This window comes from Myxine glutinosa, chromosome 2, assembly GCF_964187855.1.
Source record: "Myxine glutinosa chromosome 2, kmMyxGlut1.1, whole genome shotgun sequence".
NCBI lineage: Eukaryota > Metazoa > Chordata > Myxini > Myxiniformes > Myxinidae > Myxine > Myxine glutinosa.
In genome coordinates, this window is record NC_136262.1 from 104,876,419 (window position 1) to 104,893,701 (window position 17,283).

General features: G+C 42.7%; 1 protein-coding gene across 2 annotated transcripts in view; it reads right to left on the reverse strand.

The window, feature by feature from the left end:
* Window positions 1-1,797: 1,797 nt before the first annotated feature.
* The window catches only part of SCARB2 (scavenger receptor class B member 2), a 101,704-nt gene continuing 86,218 nt past the window's right edge, over window positions 1,798-17,283 (reverse strand). The window contains exons 12-13 of one of the 2 annotated variants that reach the window (XR_013622533.1): window positions 2,154-2,292; window positions 1,798-2,025 (exon numbers count right to left, since the gene is read on the reverse strand). Coding sequence is in view for 1 of the 2 variants with exons in the window: in XM_078772745.1 (XP_078628871.1) it covers window positions 2,245-2,292 (48 nt within the window). In the remaining variant the exon portion in view is untranslated. Of the gene's footprint in view, window positions 2,293-17,283 lie in introns of both variants that reach the window. The other variant, XM_078772745.1, reaches the window with a different exon arrangement.

A 17,283-nucleotide genomic window follows, 5' to 3' on the forward strand; every position in this document is an offset into this window, starting at 1 on the left:
CACATTCCCTTCCTTTATCCCGGACTCTCGAGCACACACCAGGAGACATAAAGTTGTAAATTGCTCATTGTTATCTGTGTGTGACAGTCTCCCAAGGCAATGGAGTGTAGGGGGTTTATAGGTGAAGTTTGCAGTGGCATCCCGGGTAAAAATTCAGGCATGGAGTGCGTTAAAACATACATTTGAATTAAAGTTGGATTTTCGAACTTTCACTTTGGGAAAACAAGGAATTATTTGAGAGCATTAAATGCAGTGTCAGTGAATTAGGAATGAGGAATGTAAAGGGGAGGTCGAGGAGAGTTTGGCGAGAGATTAGTTATGTTTATGTTAGATTCAGACTGTTTTCAGTCTACTGCAACATGAAGGCCGCACTAAACTCCCGCTGGGGATATTGGCATAGCCGCCACACTTTGCAAAATATTTGGCGAGGGTTTTAATAGGAATTTAGAATTTTTAGGATGCCAGCGATAATTTGCCCACTCTTCACGACTAGTGCTGTTTCTAATGCTAGCAGACGTATCGTCCGGCTTAATATCCTTCCAATAGATGGCGTACACATTCATGTTTCGGCCTGCCTGCAAATCACCAGGGTGACAGCTCAAAAGCAAGTGCATGTACCTCTCAGCTCCCCTGCCAGTACTTTTAAATATGCCGCAGTTGTAACATTTAACTGGATATGTGAGAGGAAGTCAAATTGTGTTTGATCAACTAGAAGTTTTTTTTTCATGAATTATTCACTTTCCAAAAGTATTTATTTTCAAGGAATCCATACCTACCTAATAGACTTTTGTTACTGGAAACAAATACAGTATTGTTGCAGGAACTGTGATTCGTGGGTAAAGGGTGTAAAATGGGCTAGTTTTGTCATAAACATTTGGCATAGGTTTGTGGTTTCTGTGTAATAATGATTGAGCATGTGTCGAAGTTTGTTTAGGAGCTGATATCAGTGACCCCTCTCCACCATAATGTGTCTAAACGCTTCCCACTGTTCACCTCTCATTAATGCTCTAAATCATTCCCTCCGTTGCTTTAAATGAATCATTTCAACAGCTCTGTAAGTCACAGCAGCTCCCCCTGTAGGACGGCGAAAGTATGGCTTTGCAAGTTTGCGTCGAGGTAAGGACTGCACCCGTGCTGGTAACCAACCATACTCGCTTAGAACCACTCATGACCTGAGTTGTTAGGGTTAGGGTTAGTTATGTTATTAGAGCACAGCGAGATGTTATGAGGCCAGACGGGAAGCAAATGAGCGAGCGGTTGTGTGATGATAATGGACAGTTAGTTTGGAATTCAACGAGGAGAGTTGAGCGAGGAGGACAGTGGAATTGAGTCCTGCGGAGCCCAGCGAGTTGGAGGCGGCAGACCATGAGAGAACTGACGATGTCAGACAAGCACACACGTGTCAGAAGCTATGCCACCAGACACGTCACTCTCTCGCTCGCTCACTCCCCAAAACTCTCTCTCTCGCTAACATTCAGCCAACACCAACCACATGCAGGCATCGCGGAAACCAAAGAAAAGATCAGTTCGGCCTTCCCGGAGGACGACACAGAGTCTCTGAAGATCATCCATCACGGTCAGGGTGGAAGATTTCACCTCGCATCCATCCGATGGTCCACCACTGCAGTCTTTTGTGTTTAGCCTAAACTTTAACAAATGCAGGGAATGCTCCGACAGTGTTGCATTGAATAATGGAGGCACAACATTGTGTACCTCGTACAGGAGAAGACATGGCATTAGACTCGTGTGTGCATGTGTGGAGGGGAAGGAAAGGAAAGGGAGGACAGGGGAAAGGAGTCAAAATTTCCACTGTATTTCCAATTAATTGATAGCCCCTTAAAGAAAATGTTCCACTCCGACTTGTGCTCAATCATCATTTCGGTATAATTGATCACACCGTTATGTGCTGTAAGAAATGAAATTTTACTGCTCGATAAAATTATACCACAGCAGGAAAGCATCCGTTGTGCAAATGTCCCAGATAATTCCCATGGGGGATTTAATGAGGTTTTGGCCCATGTGAAGGCTATAATAATAATAATAATAATTCATTTATTTTGTATAGCGCTTTTCCAGAAGCCCAAAGGCGCTTTGACAGAGTGGCAAACATAATGCATAACAATACATGAAAACAACAATTGTTGTTTGTTTCAGCTATAAACGTATTCTACCAAAAAGTGCAACCTTAAACGAATATCAGTTTGGTGGAGTCGTTTTACTCCTTCCCCATCATCGAACTTGTTCTTAAAGTCGGTCTTCTTGGCCAACCACCAGTGGGGTGCGCTCAGAATCCTGCAACAAACCAATACATGGCATATTTTACAAAGCGGTACTCATCCAGTGTGCTGCAGGTCAATCCTTAGTTGGGAAAAGTTAATATTATACAGACACAAATTCTTAAAGGAATAGCAGATCACAGGTCAAGCAAAAAAAAGAAAATAACACAAAATGTAATGTCTTTGTTTGATCAACCAATGCCAACGACGTGGTGCCACATGGAAGTGTACACATACTTTGCCATTGCCAACCACGCAGTGTCAGGACTTGGACTTGCTATCACCGGATTACAGTACAGCTCAGCAAATTGAGCCAACCCAGAGCCTTTCTCTGCAGTAAAGTCTGGGCGAGGACATCATGTTCTAAATAATATTTTATATGGCTTAACGAACTTTACTTAACGAACATAACTTAGCGAACTTAACGAACTTTACTTAGCGAACTTAGCGAACGAACTTAGCGAACTTAACGAACGAACGAACGAACGAACTTTTTGGCTTTTATTGGTTTAACGAACAAATTGACATCGTGATCGAAACGGTGTGTGACATATTACAATGACAACTAAAAAGCATCTCAAAATGGAAATCCCGTCCACGTCCACTTTGTACTCAAAATTAAATTTGACGGAAAGGAGTTAAAAAAAAAATTGTATATTTTATTCATCAGAAACACGAGTATTAGCAAGTCATCCCCCTCCACTCCAACCCCCCTCCACCCTAACCCCCCTCCACCCTCACCCCCCCTCAAAAAAAGACCTCAAAGACCCTTAAGGACCCAGAGAACCCAAAATACCCTGAAGACCTAAAACACACTGTCGACCCAAAAGACCCAAAAGGACCGAAGACCCAAAAGGACCTTCAGGTGGTTTTATTTTCGTTTTTTTGGAGTTAAAAAAAAAAATCGCTCGATAGTGCCTAAGCCTTTTAAAATTAATGACAGTTATATACAAGTACACATTCGCATAAATAAATACAAAACAATCACCAGACATTTGAACACAAAAAAAAATCAAACAACTCCGGAAGTGTACGAAGTTGGTATTAAGGCTCTTATGGTGGCCGCTCTTCCACAAGTCTCAAGACCCAAATACCCTGAAGATCCAAACACCTAAAAGATCCAAAAGACCCCGAAGATCCTTAAAGACCCTGAACATACCCTTACCCAAACGATTCAAAATACCCTGACAGACTCAGAAGACACTTAAGACCCCAAAGACCCTGAAATACTCAAAATACCTTGAGGACCCAAAATATTAGTTTTAGTTCAGTGTTACTTCTCTATAAACGGAGGTTTCACGATGTTGGTTTCTCACATCTTTGTCTCTCTTTGCAGTAAACAAAAGCGTGCACAATTGTTTCAAACAATGCTTCTCATACAATATGTAAAATATGTGGTAAATAAATAAATCAGCATTACAAACATCCCCTTGAAAAATCAGTGTTACAAACAATGTCTCCACCTCCCCTTTGCTCTCATTCTTCCTCTCACCCATTCTTCCTCCAAGTGTCCCCCATTGTGTCTCTCTACCCTCCTATTGGTGTATTTCCCCACTTTCCACAATGTTCTAGCTCTTCCACAAGTCTCAACTTTTGCATGCATACAATTAGACAACACAAAGGGGCTCCATTTATTATGCACAAAATAATTGCAATTTTTTTTTATTTCAATAACCAACCTCCCCCATTCCATCCATGTTTCGAGATACCGAGGGACCATAACTTTAACAATGCTCTTCTCTGCTTACTTCAAATGAACCCATTGGACCGTCTGGTTTATTATTCACAGACAGTAAGCTTAATTGCCAAGGTACATATAAAATGTGACGGGTAAGTAAATAAATAAGATTCATTACCAGCAATATCATGTGGCAATGGGGAAAGTGCACCATGAAGTACAGCAGAAAAGCCATTTATGTTCTTATGGTGGCCTTTGCACAGGCTCTTTGCACTTTCTGTGGTCTTATGAAGAAGTAGTTTTATTTTTTTTAAAAGAAAAAAGAATAGGCCAGTTATCTGAGATACTTATATGGGGTCATTGTTTATGTGGCGTTCGAATGGCCTACGGTTGCAAAGGCCAATTCCGAGCATTTAATTGCCTTAATAGTCCACAGGCACCACATATTCATAACCGATCAGTCAGTGGCAATGTCTGGGTGAAGAAGTGGCTGAGCGAGTTTTAAAAGATGTTCTTCATCATGTTTGGAGCGTGTCGCCTCCTGGACTAAAAAGGCAAGATGGCAAGCACGAGCAAGCGGCACCGGTGTTGAGACCCGTCTCGTGTGCAGGCCTGGACTGAATTTTGTAAAAGAGGCTTGTGAGGAGGTTCTGAAACACTTTTGAAAAAAAAAATAATTAAAAAAGACCTCAAAATTTCCGTTAAATGCAAGAAGACAGGGGAAGAATTGAAGCAAGGGTATCAAAAATAAAACAAATAAAAATATCATAGGCAACGCAGCTGGTTGGACCCAAAGAAGAATTTGCTTTACTAGGAAGTTGCCCGTGTCCACACGGGATTCTAAATGGGGTAAGGATGGAGCCGGCAAAAATGCAAATGGTGTCTTCTGTCATGGAGCCTGCAAGCTGGGAGCAACACATTTATTGCCACATCTGATGCAATTTAAATGCTCTAATGTCAGCGAGGTGCTCCATTTGAAACTGATTATTCGATATATGTAGCTTTGTGATGCCTAGGGTCCATAATAAAAATTTGTTTTGGTGTCAAAGCCAGTGACCAATTTATAAATTAATAGTAGCATTGTAGGATGACACATTCAACTTGATTTTGGGAGAGAGACCAGCAACAACTACAGTTGGCCATTTAAACCTATCAGGCTAAGCCGTAGCATCTGGATATACAGTACTTGGAGAGAAAAGGCTTCGCAAGTGAACATCGAGATGAATTAACAAGTAAGGTTTTATGTACCATACCACCTCGGCGTGTGCATATGCGAAGTAAAGAAGCAGGGACAACACGTGTGTCACTTCAGTCCACAGACTGAGCATACTTCACCTCTGGAGGCATAAACGCCAACCCAAGGTGTGCTGGCTCATCTCATCACATCGCTGGGTCCGTATGGTTCTGCTCAAATGATTGCGGTCTACAAACAGACACTGTGTTTGCTTGCAAGTTGTGCAATCGTTTTATCGACTTGTTAAAACCTCCTCTCGTGATACGGCTTCATGACTGATCCGCAGCTTTGCTCAAAACTGGTATGTGACACTTTCTATTTGTATCCCCAGCTGCAAACAGTTGTGAGCGATAAGTGAGAGTTCATGACCACGACAGCCATCATCGGAGTCTTGATTCGCATCAAATTTACAATTTGAGGATTTAAAAATTGGATATTGTTTACAGCATAGTTCGTATTGCTTGGACTAATTAAAAAAAATAGTTTTTTAAAATAGTAAATGCAAAAAAATAGTTTTTTAAAATAGTAAATGCAAATAGTTTTAAAAAAGTTTTAAAAAATAATATAAAATAAAATCCAATAAAAAATTAAAAGTTTTTTAAAATATTTAAAAAATAAATAGTATCAGCTATATGTATGTGATAAAAAAGTAACAGGAACAAAATACCTCATCCCTTTTCTATTCCAAATGAGAAACATTTTACTGCTACATAGGATAAGCCATTTTCATTCGCCAATAAATCGCCCCTCCTTGTGGACATGACAATATCTGGGACAAAGTGTCATGTGCAAATAATCAAAGCAATTTCAATGTTCGTAAAAATACATATTTATGAATACTGTGATTACAGCCTACCGGCACCATTCCAAGATTTGCGTAATTTGCGATGGCATTTTGCTCATTGGTAATTCCTTCAAAATGTGCTTTATCGTCGTAGCTACGAGTACATTGTACATTGTACGTCGTAGCTACGAGTACATTGCGCACAATGCATGGTTGCTTCAGCATTGCGACAAGACTTCACCTTTGCCCCAAATGCCGAAAAGCTTGCCTCTTCCCTCAAGGCTTTCAGTGGCAACCTTTATTCTTCCTTGGCGAATGCATGTTGGAACGGGATCCGTTTACTAATGACTAATCTGGGTTTGATTTCTGTTCTGGCTGTAAACTGCTGTGCTTTGCAGGCGGGGCGTTAAATCACAAAGTGCTCTCTAATGTCCCTCTCATGAATGTTAAAATCTGCTAACGTTAGTTGGTGGACATTAAGGATCCCTTGGTGTATTTTACAAAGAGTAGGTGAGTTATCGCTGGAACCCTGAACAAATTTACAAATTTCTGTCACAATCAGTTTGAATGTGAGGCCTGGCCAATCCATTTGTGAAAGACTTGGGCCAATAATGTTCCCTGGTGGAAATAATTAGGGCACTTAAAGTAGTAATAGTAGTCATAGGAGTATTGGTGAGTACTTGGCATTCTCTGACCTTATGCCTATATCTACAAGTTAATTAAAAAAATGTATGCTAAATTAAAAAGGCAATGTAGGGATGACAAACTACAGTCTAAAAAAGGTCCTAAGCAAGAAAGGGATGATGTTGGTTTAGAGAGTAGCTAACAGTATTGCCATCACATAACAATCCCTACATCACTGCCTCATTTACACTTCATCAGTTATTGCTTCAAACTTCTACAAACACTCCACTGGTTACAACAGTACTTGATTACTCCTGTAGTGTAGCCACATACTGAGACTCTACAAATTAGCAGCCGGAGTACAATGTTATAATATCAGTACATGATCATCAACTTCTTACAAACTGCATGAACATCTCTAATAACAGCATTCTATAATTACCTGCATTTGTGATTGGTTACTCTAAGTTTATAAAAAAGAAAAGTAGGAAAGACAACTGCAGCTGCAATAAGTCCCTGAAATTATATATACAGTATAAGAGCTTCTTATACTTATGCAGAAATGAAATATAGGAGCTTCTTGTAGGAGTTGTGGGTAACGGGGAGGCAAGACACTCGTAGCTGGTTCAAAGCTCGTTTATTCCGACGGACTGAAAAACCACCGGAACCCATGCATCATTTATATCAAGCCCAACCCTCTTAAGGGGGCGTGGCTCCAACCACCGAGCACACGCCACGCCCATACCATCAATAGCCCCACTGGTCCCGTGCCCGTGGATTGTGTCCCAATGGAGTAACCCCCACATTCTAATACTTTTAGCTAGGCCTAGCCCTAGACAATGGTCTGGAGGCAGTGATGTCGAGATTGTTATGTGATGGCAATACTGTTAGCTACTCTCTAAACCCGTGGTTCCCAACCTGGGAGCCATGGCCCCCGGGGGGGCGGGGGGGCATGGTGTATTTCTCGGGGGGCCATGGGGTAATTTGAACCATACTAAAAATTCAATATATATGTATTTTTTTAAATATTGTTTTGACTTTGATATTGTTTTTTTTTTCCTATTGCAGATTTGACGTTATGGCTTCTGGGAGTAAAAAAAGAAAGTATCTTGACGAATACATAAAGCTTGGATTCACGTCCATTACTGTGTCTGGCCAAGAGAAACCACAATGTGTGTGAATCCACGAGGCCATCCAAGTTGAAGTTGCACCTTGAGACGAATCACGCACAACATGCAAAGCCGGATCCCGAATTTTTCAAGCGGCATGAAATAAATTTAAAGCGACAGAAGTTGGATGAGGGAGGAGCTTTTCAACAACAAAATGTAGCAACTGTCCAGGCTTCTTATGAAGTTTCTCTTGAAATTGCAAAGAAGAAAAAACCCCACTCGATTTGGGAGACACTCATCAGGCCATGTACCCTCCTCATTGTCGAACGGGTTCTCGGCAAGGCAGAGGCGCGCAAAGTTGAACAGGTGTCTTTATCGAATAACAGTGCAGCGTCGTATCCGTGACATGTCGGAAGATGTGAAACAACAGATCATCAATGAGATGAAGGCGGCGCCTTTCGGCTTGTTTTCTTTTCAACTTGATGAATCAACCGATGTTAGTTCCTGCTCCCAGCTACTGGCATTCGTTCGCTATGCCAAGGGAGATGATATCAAGGAAGAATTCTTGTTCTGCAGTGCCCTGGAAACAACGACAAAAGCTAACGACATCATGGAAAAAATGAAGTTGTTCTTCGATGCGGGAGGAATTCAGTGGGAGAATGTATGCGGTGTCTGTACAAACGGTGCTCCTGCCATGCTTGGTTCCAAATCCGGATTCCAAGCAAAAGTGAGGATGCTGGCACCACAAGCGAAAGGAACCCACTGTATGATTCATCGCTATGCCCTGGCTTGTAAGACTCTCCCTCTCATTGAAGAAAGTTCTTGAAGTCGTAATCAAGATTGTTAACTACATCAAGGCAGGGGCTCTCAACACCCGAATGTTCAAGTAGCTGTGCAAAGACATGAACGCGGAACATGAAACGTTGCTGTACTATACTGCTGTACGCTGGCTTTCGAAAGGGAATGTTCTGAACTGCGTCTTTGAACTTTGTGCGGAAGTCCAACATTTCTTGAATCTTCAAGGGAAACATGACCTCCTGCAGCATTACAACGAAGAATTGTGGAACAAACGACTTGCTTATCTTGCTGACATTTTCGAGCAGCAGAACCAGCTGAACATCAATCTCCAAGGAAGAGCGACTAATATTGTTCTTTTCCACGATAATCTCAGAGGATTTGTTGCCAAGCTCCAAAACTGACACAGGAAAGTGAACACAGGAAACATTGCTATGTTCGAAAGAATGTCTGAATTGCAGGACAGCATGGGAAAAGAGCTTGATCGCGTACTGAAAAATGGCATTCTTGAGCATCTGCAGTCACTGGAGCTAGAATGTCATAAGTATTTTCCTGATTTAGACGACAGAGGCAAAAATTGTGAGGAATCCTTTTTCCGTCAACCTTTGTGTGGAGAGCATGCCGGAGGCAATGCAAGATGAATTCCTGGATCTCCGAAACGATTCATTTGCCAAAGACACATTCGAAGAGAAGAGCTTGACGGAGTTTTGAGTGGGAATGGGTCACTACCCTAATATCAGCCAGATAGCTATCCGGGTGCTTCTGCCATTCTCATCTACTTATCTCTGCAAAGAGGGGTTTTCCACGCTGTTGAATATCAAATCGAAACAGCGTAATCGGCTCCACGTGGAAGATGACCTCCGCTGTGCCCTGACTGTGACTCAACCACGGATACCCTAATTGGTAGCTAAAATGCAATTTCAGCCATCCCACTGAGTTTTTAATTCACTTTTACGGCGCATGCACCGCGTCCCTAGTTTTGATTACCTGAGTTGTTGTCGAATTGAGTTTCTTTTTGTGAGATTATAACACACTGCGTTAAATACAGACACAACAGAGGTTTTTAGTTTTCACATATTCTTGACTTGGAACCTTTTCATACTGTTTTCTTGAGTGACAGTTCTATTTCATGCTGTCCATAGTGTTGCTACTGATAATATTAAAATCTCATATCAAACATGCATCATTCGAGCGACGTTGCTGTGTTTGCTTCTTCCAAAAACGATGTAGTTGGGAGCCAGTAAGGAACAGAAAAAAAACTATGGAACTAAATGTTCATGTTGGCTACTTGGAATTCCTCATTTTCTGTGTAATAATTTACCAATTCTCATACAAACAAAATAGCCAATTAAAGGAAAAAACACATCTCAGAATGCACCACAGAGCATCGAGAAATCCAAAATTTTCTGGGGGGCATGCCCCCAGACCCACCTGGCCTGCTTACACGTGCTCCGCCGCTCAACCCTCGCGAAAGGGAGGAGGGTGCTGGGGATGTGCTCTGGGAGCCAAGAGGGCCATAACACAAAAAAGGTTGGGAACCCCTGCTCTAAACCAACATCATCCCTATCTTGTTTAGGATCTTTTTTAGACTGTAGTTTGTCATCCCTACATTGCCTTTTTAATTTGGCATAAAAAATTTTTATTGACTTGTTTCTGTAATTTTTCACAATGTGGAACAACACAATGTTATGGTACTCAGAGGATACCCAATCTTGGAGCAAAAGTGCCAAGATATCTTAGTCAGCAATGTCAAACACTACACATGTGTTCCTATGTTGTCTTACGTAACCCTGACTGTATCTTGCAGCTCTGTCTTATTGCTCGTTTCTCAAAGAGTAATGTCTTCATCCAGCCTCAGGCCACACAATGACCTGCACTTAGAAATGCCCAAAATAACTCATGTGGTTTCCCTTTAACCAATAGGGCAGGGGACAGAGGGAAGGGGTGGAGCCTATATCAATTAATTGACCATTGACCACTCCAGGCGATGCAGTATGCCAAAACAAAGATGAAAGGAACACTAAATGCCAGTTCAAATATTTATTAAACTAGGGGGCCCGTTGGACCAAATTTTACTTGGGGACTTTTGGATCTTCGGGGACTTTTGGGTCTTTGGGGACTTTTGGGTGTTCAGGGACTTTTTTTTTTTTTTTTTTTTTTTTTTTTTTTTTTTTTTTTTTTTTTTTTTTTTTTTTTTTTTTTTTTTTTTTTTTTTTTTTTTTTTTTTTTTTTTTTTTTTTTTTTTTTTTTTTTTTTTTTTTTTTTTTTTTGTATACAATATCGAGGCTCGTGAAAGAGCGAACATTAATCACACAGAAAGACAAACCGACACATAAAACATATAACATAGGGAGCGGTAGACAAGATGGGGAGAGAGGGGGAAGGACACAAACATGACATTTGAGAGCAGGGACCGAGAGACATGGAGACATCGAGAGATCTGAGAGAGGGCGAGGGCTTTGGGGGGGGGGGCGTGGGAAGGGGGCAGTGGGGGAGGTATAAAACATATGGACACTGCCAGGACTTCCAGGAAAGAAGTTGGAATTTCAAACAAGGTGGATCTGGGGTGAATTAGCGGGGGTAGAAAAGATCAAGGTTTTGGATGGGGGAAGATAAGAGATGGTGGTGAACAGCTGTTTTAAAGACCTGGAGGGAGGAGTGGGATTGAAGGGAGTGAGGGAGTTTGTTCCAGAGGCGGGAGAAAAGAGGAATGAAAGAGTGAAGGTGAGCGGAGAGCCGAGATTTCGGCAGTTTAACCATCAGAGGGTTGCTGGCAGATCTTGTGCGACCTGTAGGAATATTTGGGGGACAGAGCACAGAGAGAGCTGGGGGTGCAAGGCCGGAGAGGAGTCGGTAGAAGACAGAAAGACCACCTACCTGCCTGCGGTGAGTGAGTGAAAGGCCCTCAGAGATAGCTTCATCGCGGGAGATTCCAATAATTCTGAAAGCTTTGGTTTCAACAGCGTGAAGCCGAGCTAGGTGTGAGGCAGGAGCACCGGCCCATAGGGGAGAACAGTATTCCATTGAGCTGCGGATGAAAGCCTTGTATGTGGTGAGGAGCTCAGGTGTGCCGAGGAAGGACTTCGCACGACGGAGGATGCCCAGTCGGCGACTGGCTTTGGAGGCCAGCTTGGAAATGTGGTTTTCCCAAGAAAGATCATGGCAGATAGTGAGACCCAAAATCTTGAGCGACAGAACTTCTTGGAGAGGATTGTTGAGAAAGTAGATGGGAGGGTTGTCCAGTCGATCTTTTCGGAGAGACATAGTAAGAGTGTGAGATTTGTCAGGATTGAAAGACATGTTCCACTTGTTTGACCAGTCTGTGATTTTGTCCAGGTCTTCAGAGAGTGAGGAGGCAGCAGACTGCCGATCTGAGGGAAGAGGAATGGAGCGGCAGAGAGTGGAGTCATCAGCAAAGAGATAGAGAGGATTTTCGAGAGAGTCAGAGAGATCATTGATGAAGACCAGAAAAAGCACGGGGCCCAGAACACTGCCTTGGGGAACTCCAGCCTGAACAGGAAGAGGAGATGAGAGAAACCCATTCAGGGCCACACGTTGACGACGACTAGAGAGGAAGTCCGCCAGCCATGCGTGGAGATTTCCATGGATACCAAAGGAGGAGAGTTTGGTGAGCAGAGCGGGGTGCCAGACCGTGTCGAAGGCACGTGATATGTCGAGGGAGACAGCTCTAATTTCCTGTTTGGCATTGAGGACCTCCATCCATTGTTGAGACAGCAGAAGCAGCATGTCCAGAGTAGAGTGACCTGGTCTGAAACCAAATTGATGATCAGAGATCAAGCCATTGGAGAAGAGGAAAGATTTCATATCAGAAGCAATGATGGATTCCATGACTTTGCTGATAATTGGGAGAAGGCTGATTGGTCTGTAGTTGCTAGGATCTGTTTTTGCACCTTTTTTGTGCAAAGCGGTGATGTTGGCTGATTTCCAAGCAGATGGCAGTTGACCTTGAGCAAAAGAGAGGGTGAAGAGAACAGAGAGAGGGTGAGATAGAGCAGCAGAGCAGGATTTTAGGACCCGTGGGCTGATGCCGTCGGGTCCAGTTGCAGAATCAGAGTCGAGGGTTGACAGAAACTTTTCCACCTTGTCAGGAGGAAAGGACACGGAGTCCAGGAGCAGCAGGGTACGACTGGGTATGGTGGGTACAGAGAGGGATGGGTTTGGGACACAAGATTTAGAGGCAAACACAGAGTTGAGGCATTCAGCTTTTTCACGTGCGGAGTCAGCTGTGTAGCCGTTTGAGGTAAGGGAGGGGATGGAGGGGGAACAAACACCAGAAACGGATTTGACCAGATGCCACCAGGATTTGGAAGAGGGAGACAGATAAGAGAGTTCGGTCTTGAGAACGGAGAGATATTGTTTCCTGGCTCTCCTGAGGGTGGACACACACTTGTTTCGGGCTTTGTGAAAGGAAATGAGATTTCCTTCCGTTGGATTTGCTTTCCAGGAGACGAAGGCAAGTTGTTTCTGGGCAACAGCCTCACCACAAGATTCCGTGTACCATGGACGGGAGGAAGGGTATGACAACTGAAGACGAGATGGGATAAATCTGTGCATGAGAGAGAGCAATTTACTTTGGAAGAATTCCCAGGATGAGTTGATGTCAGAGGTGGTAGAGATGGGAGACCAGTCCAGATGATTGATGGCTGCTTGAAGACCGTGCCAGTTGGCCTGAGTGAAATGCCAGACTCGTCGACGCTGAGCAGGCTCCCTGAGGATGGTCAGAGAGATGTCCACTTTAACAAGGACATGATCAGATGATCCGATCGGAGCAGAAGAAGAGCAGCAGACATTTTCAGGGAAGTTAGTCATAACCAAGTCCAGAAGAGAAGATGTTCCGTTGACGGAGATCCGGGTCGGGAAATTGACAGATTGTGTCAGTCCCAGTGAGTCGCAGAAGTCCTTTGCTGAGGAGCCATGGCTGGTGAGAGAGGTACCCACACCCAGCCAACTGGCATGATGACAGTTGAAATCACCACATATGAGGAAGAGAGAGTTGGGATGAGTAGATAGAAGTTGGTCCATATCATCAGACAGCGAGATGTAGATGGAGTCATCACTGTTTGGTGGACGGTACAACGTGTGTGTGTGTGTGTGTGTGTTATCTTTTGACTTTTGAGTCATCAGGGTCATCTGGGTCTTTTTGGTCCTCGGGGACTTTTGGGTCATCGGAACTTTTTGGTCATCTGGGTCCTCGGGGACTTTTGGGTCATCAGAGACTTCTTGGGTCCTTGGGGACTTTTTGGTCCTCATGTACTTTTTGGGTGATCTGAGTCTTTTGGGTCATCGAGGACTTTTGGATCCTTGGGGACTTTGGGGTGATTTGGGTAATGGGGGCTTTTGGGTGATTTGGGGGACTTTTGGGTGATTTGGGTCCTCGGGGACTTTGGGTCCTCGGGGGTCTTTTGGGTCAAGTGTTAAAGAGTCCGCCAGGGTCTAAGGGGTCTCAGCAGTCTAAAGGATAGTACGTAATTAATTAAAAGACGTTAAAAAGTATGACACGCGCACACACACACACACACACACACACACACACACACACACACACACACACACACACACACACACACACACACACACACCTCCATTTATAGTAGCTTAAATTTGAGTGGATTCCTTGTTCAGGCTGTTTTATACGACGGCAGAAGTGAAGCGCCGACATAGCAAATCTGGCGCCGAGAAACCGTGAATCGAGAAGGTTTATTGATCACGTGGTTTGCTTTTACCTTGACCCGTGACTAGAGGGTTCGTGATCACGTGTCCCATGCGCGGTGTATAGCACTGGTACCTCGCTATTATTTTATTTTCATAAATGTAAAACTGAAAAACAAGGCATTTCCCGAGACATTATATTTCTGCTGATATTATTTGATCCCACATAACATTATCACGCATAACGCCGACACTGGGGCAAATGCGTCTAGTGGCTCCGCCCCCATCAAGCTGATTGACAGTCATAGCCACGCCTACCCCAGCCCTATTATTTTACATCGGAATGTAGTTTTACGTACTTTTTGTGGAATCCTTTCAAGCTACCAGAATTATAATACCAAAGGATGTTGCAGGAAGTAAAACTCTATCGAATGGTAGCAGAATCATTGCCATTGATAGAGGCAGCTCGGAAATATGCCATCTGAAGAAGATTATTATTAGTACTATTATTATTATTATTATCTATATAATAATAGCGTAAGGACTCGACTTTGTTATCCTTTTTACGCCGCACCCAGTGACCCGATGCCCACGGCACTAATGGATTTACGATCTACGAACCGCACTCTTTGTTTATCACGTACAGACATACTCGAAAAATCTGAATTAGCCGACGTTGGGGCCCAAAAACATCCGATTAACTGCCGATACGACGCCATCTTACGACGCCATCGTATTGGCGTCTGCTGGGTGAAGGCGAAGCAAGCCGTCCGCTGATTGGACAGGCGTAGGCGAAAGCAAGCCGTCCACTGAGTGGACAATCCAGAGCATGCATTTGTGCCGGTGTCGGCGATCGTTGTTCATATACGCACTCTTCATTCTCATCTTTCTTCCTAACTCTTACTCGGACAAGCAAATCCCCTATGCCATCCATAATGGTACACTCTATCCATACACCACATCCTCCCTTCCGTGGATGTTCCACGGGTTTCGGCTAGTTATCATTATTATTATTATTATGAACAAGAAGATTAATTCCCGGGTTTGACCGATCTCGTTTTTTTGCTTTATTTTGCTTTTGCCTTGGTCTGGAGAACTGAAAAGTGATCCCTACCTCGACAATCAACTGAACAGACCAGGTAGGCTCTCATATGTAGCCGAAGTGAGTTTTTAAAGAAGATACTCCAACTTTAGTTTTGTATGTAGCAGATGGGAGCGACATTTTTTCTGCGCCATCCCTACATAGAGAGTACTAGCGTACTCTCTGATACCATAAGAAAGCCGTTTGGGTATCCATCTGTGTCGAACGGTTGTGTCCGTCAGAAATGGCCAAACGGATCATCGGCAAACATTCAAAGCTTCATCAGTGAGTTCAGCGGAGCGTTTAGGGCAAAATAATTTTTAAACAGGGATGCCGCTTCAATATTTGCCTCGTCCCTCTGTCAAAGATGAAGAAGAACCGTTCTAACCCACCATGTTTAATTCTAAAGGGTTCCAAAGGCTAATTCTAATGGGTTCTAAAGGGTAATCTGAAGGGTTCTAAAGAGTGATTCCATATGGTTCCAAACAGTAATTCTAAAGGGTTGTTAAGAGTAGTTCTAAACAGTTCTAAAGAGGAATTCTAAAAGGTTCTAAAAGGTCATTCTAACGGGTTCTAACGGGTAATTCGAATGGTTTCTAAAGGGTAATTCTGAAGGGTTCTAAAGAGAAATTCTAAAGGGTAATTCTAATGGGTTATAAAGGGTAATTCTAAAGGGTAATTTTAAAGGATAATTCTTAAGGGTAATTCTAAAGGGTAATTCTAAAGGGTAATTCTAAAGGATAATTTTAAAGGGTAATTCTAAAGGGTAATTCCAAAGGGTAATTCCAAAGGGTAATTCCAAAGGGTAATTCCAAAGGGTAATTCCAAAGGGTAATTCTAAAGGGTAATTCTAAAGGGTAATTCTAAAGGGTAATTCTAAAGGGTAATTCTAAAGGGTTATAAAGGGTAATTCTAAAGGATAATTCTCAAAGGTTATAAAGGGTAATTCTCAAAGGTTATAAAGGGTAATTCTAAAGGGTTCTGAAGGATGATTATAAGGGGTTCTAACGGGTAATTCCAAAGGGGTTCATTCATTTATAGGCTTTGCCTATTTAATATTAAAAATGCCAAACTGAACCGCTTCCTTCAGACACGGATGCGAATTGTTTTTTTAATTTTGAAAAGAAAGTTGGATTTAAAAAAAATCACTCTATAGTGCCTAAGCCTTTGTTACTATGTGAAAGATAATATTGCATGATCCCCGACCCCATTCCTTAGTGGGTGTAGTGAAGTGTTTTAGGACCCCACAAAAAATAGAAAAAAACAAAATTTGATTTCTTCACAATGCCAACAGGATTACAACGGCACCAGCAATGCGGGGTTCCCCTGTTAGTGTAATATCAATTAGAAATTTAATTTAATAATAAGAGAACAATTAGAAATTGAATAAAGATGGAAGTTTTATAAAAAATCCCAACAAGTCCAGGAAACATAAAAAAAAAACCCATTAGAACAAGCTCAGCACGATGACGACAGAAAACCCTGACCAGCGAGGTGAGCCATGTTGAATGCGCAAACCTCAAGGTCCTGGTTTTCCATATGCACAGCGATGTATCAATGTGTGCACCATCCCTCGGATGAACGTTAAACTGGGTGTCCCGTAGGATGTGTTAGTGAACTTTAAATATCCCACGGTGCCCTTCACAAAGAGTCGGTGAGTTATCAACAACGCGCTGAACCAATTACAAATTCCTGCCAGGACTAGGGTAGTAGTGGTGGTCTGGTCTTCTTGGTGGTTCCATGATAAACAGTTGAGGTGCTTGTTATCTCAGAGTGTGGTTCCTGTCCAGGCAGCAGATTCTGCACTTTTTACAAATTGAACAGATGGTTTTGCATGTTTCATGTGACAGCCTTCTTCATCGACAAAGTGCAATCAATTATATTCTACTCTTAATGTGAGCTCAGTGGTGCCGATGCTTGTTCAATCCCAATGTGTTGTGAACATGCATTGACAAAAAAACATCTAATCATCATCATACTAAAATACGCCATTTCGTGTCTGTCTGTCTGTCTGATGAATTTTTGACGCCAA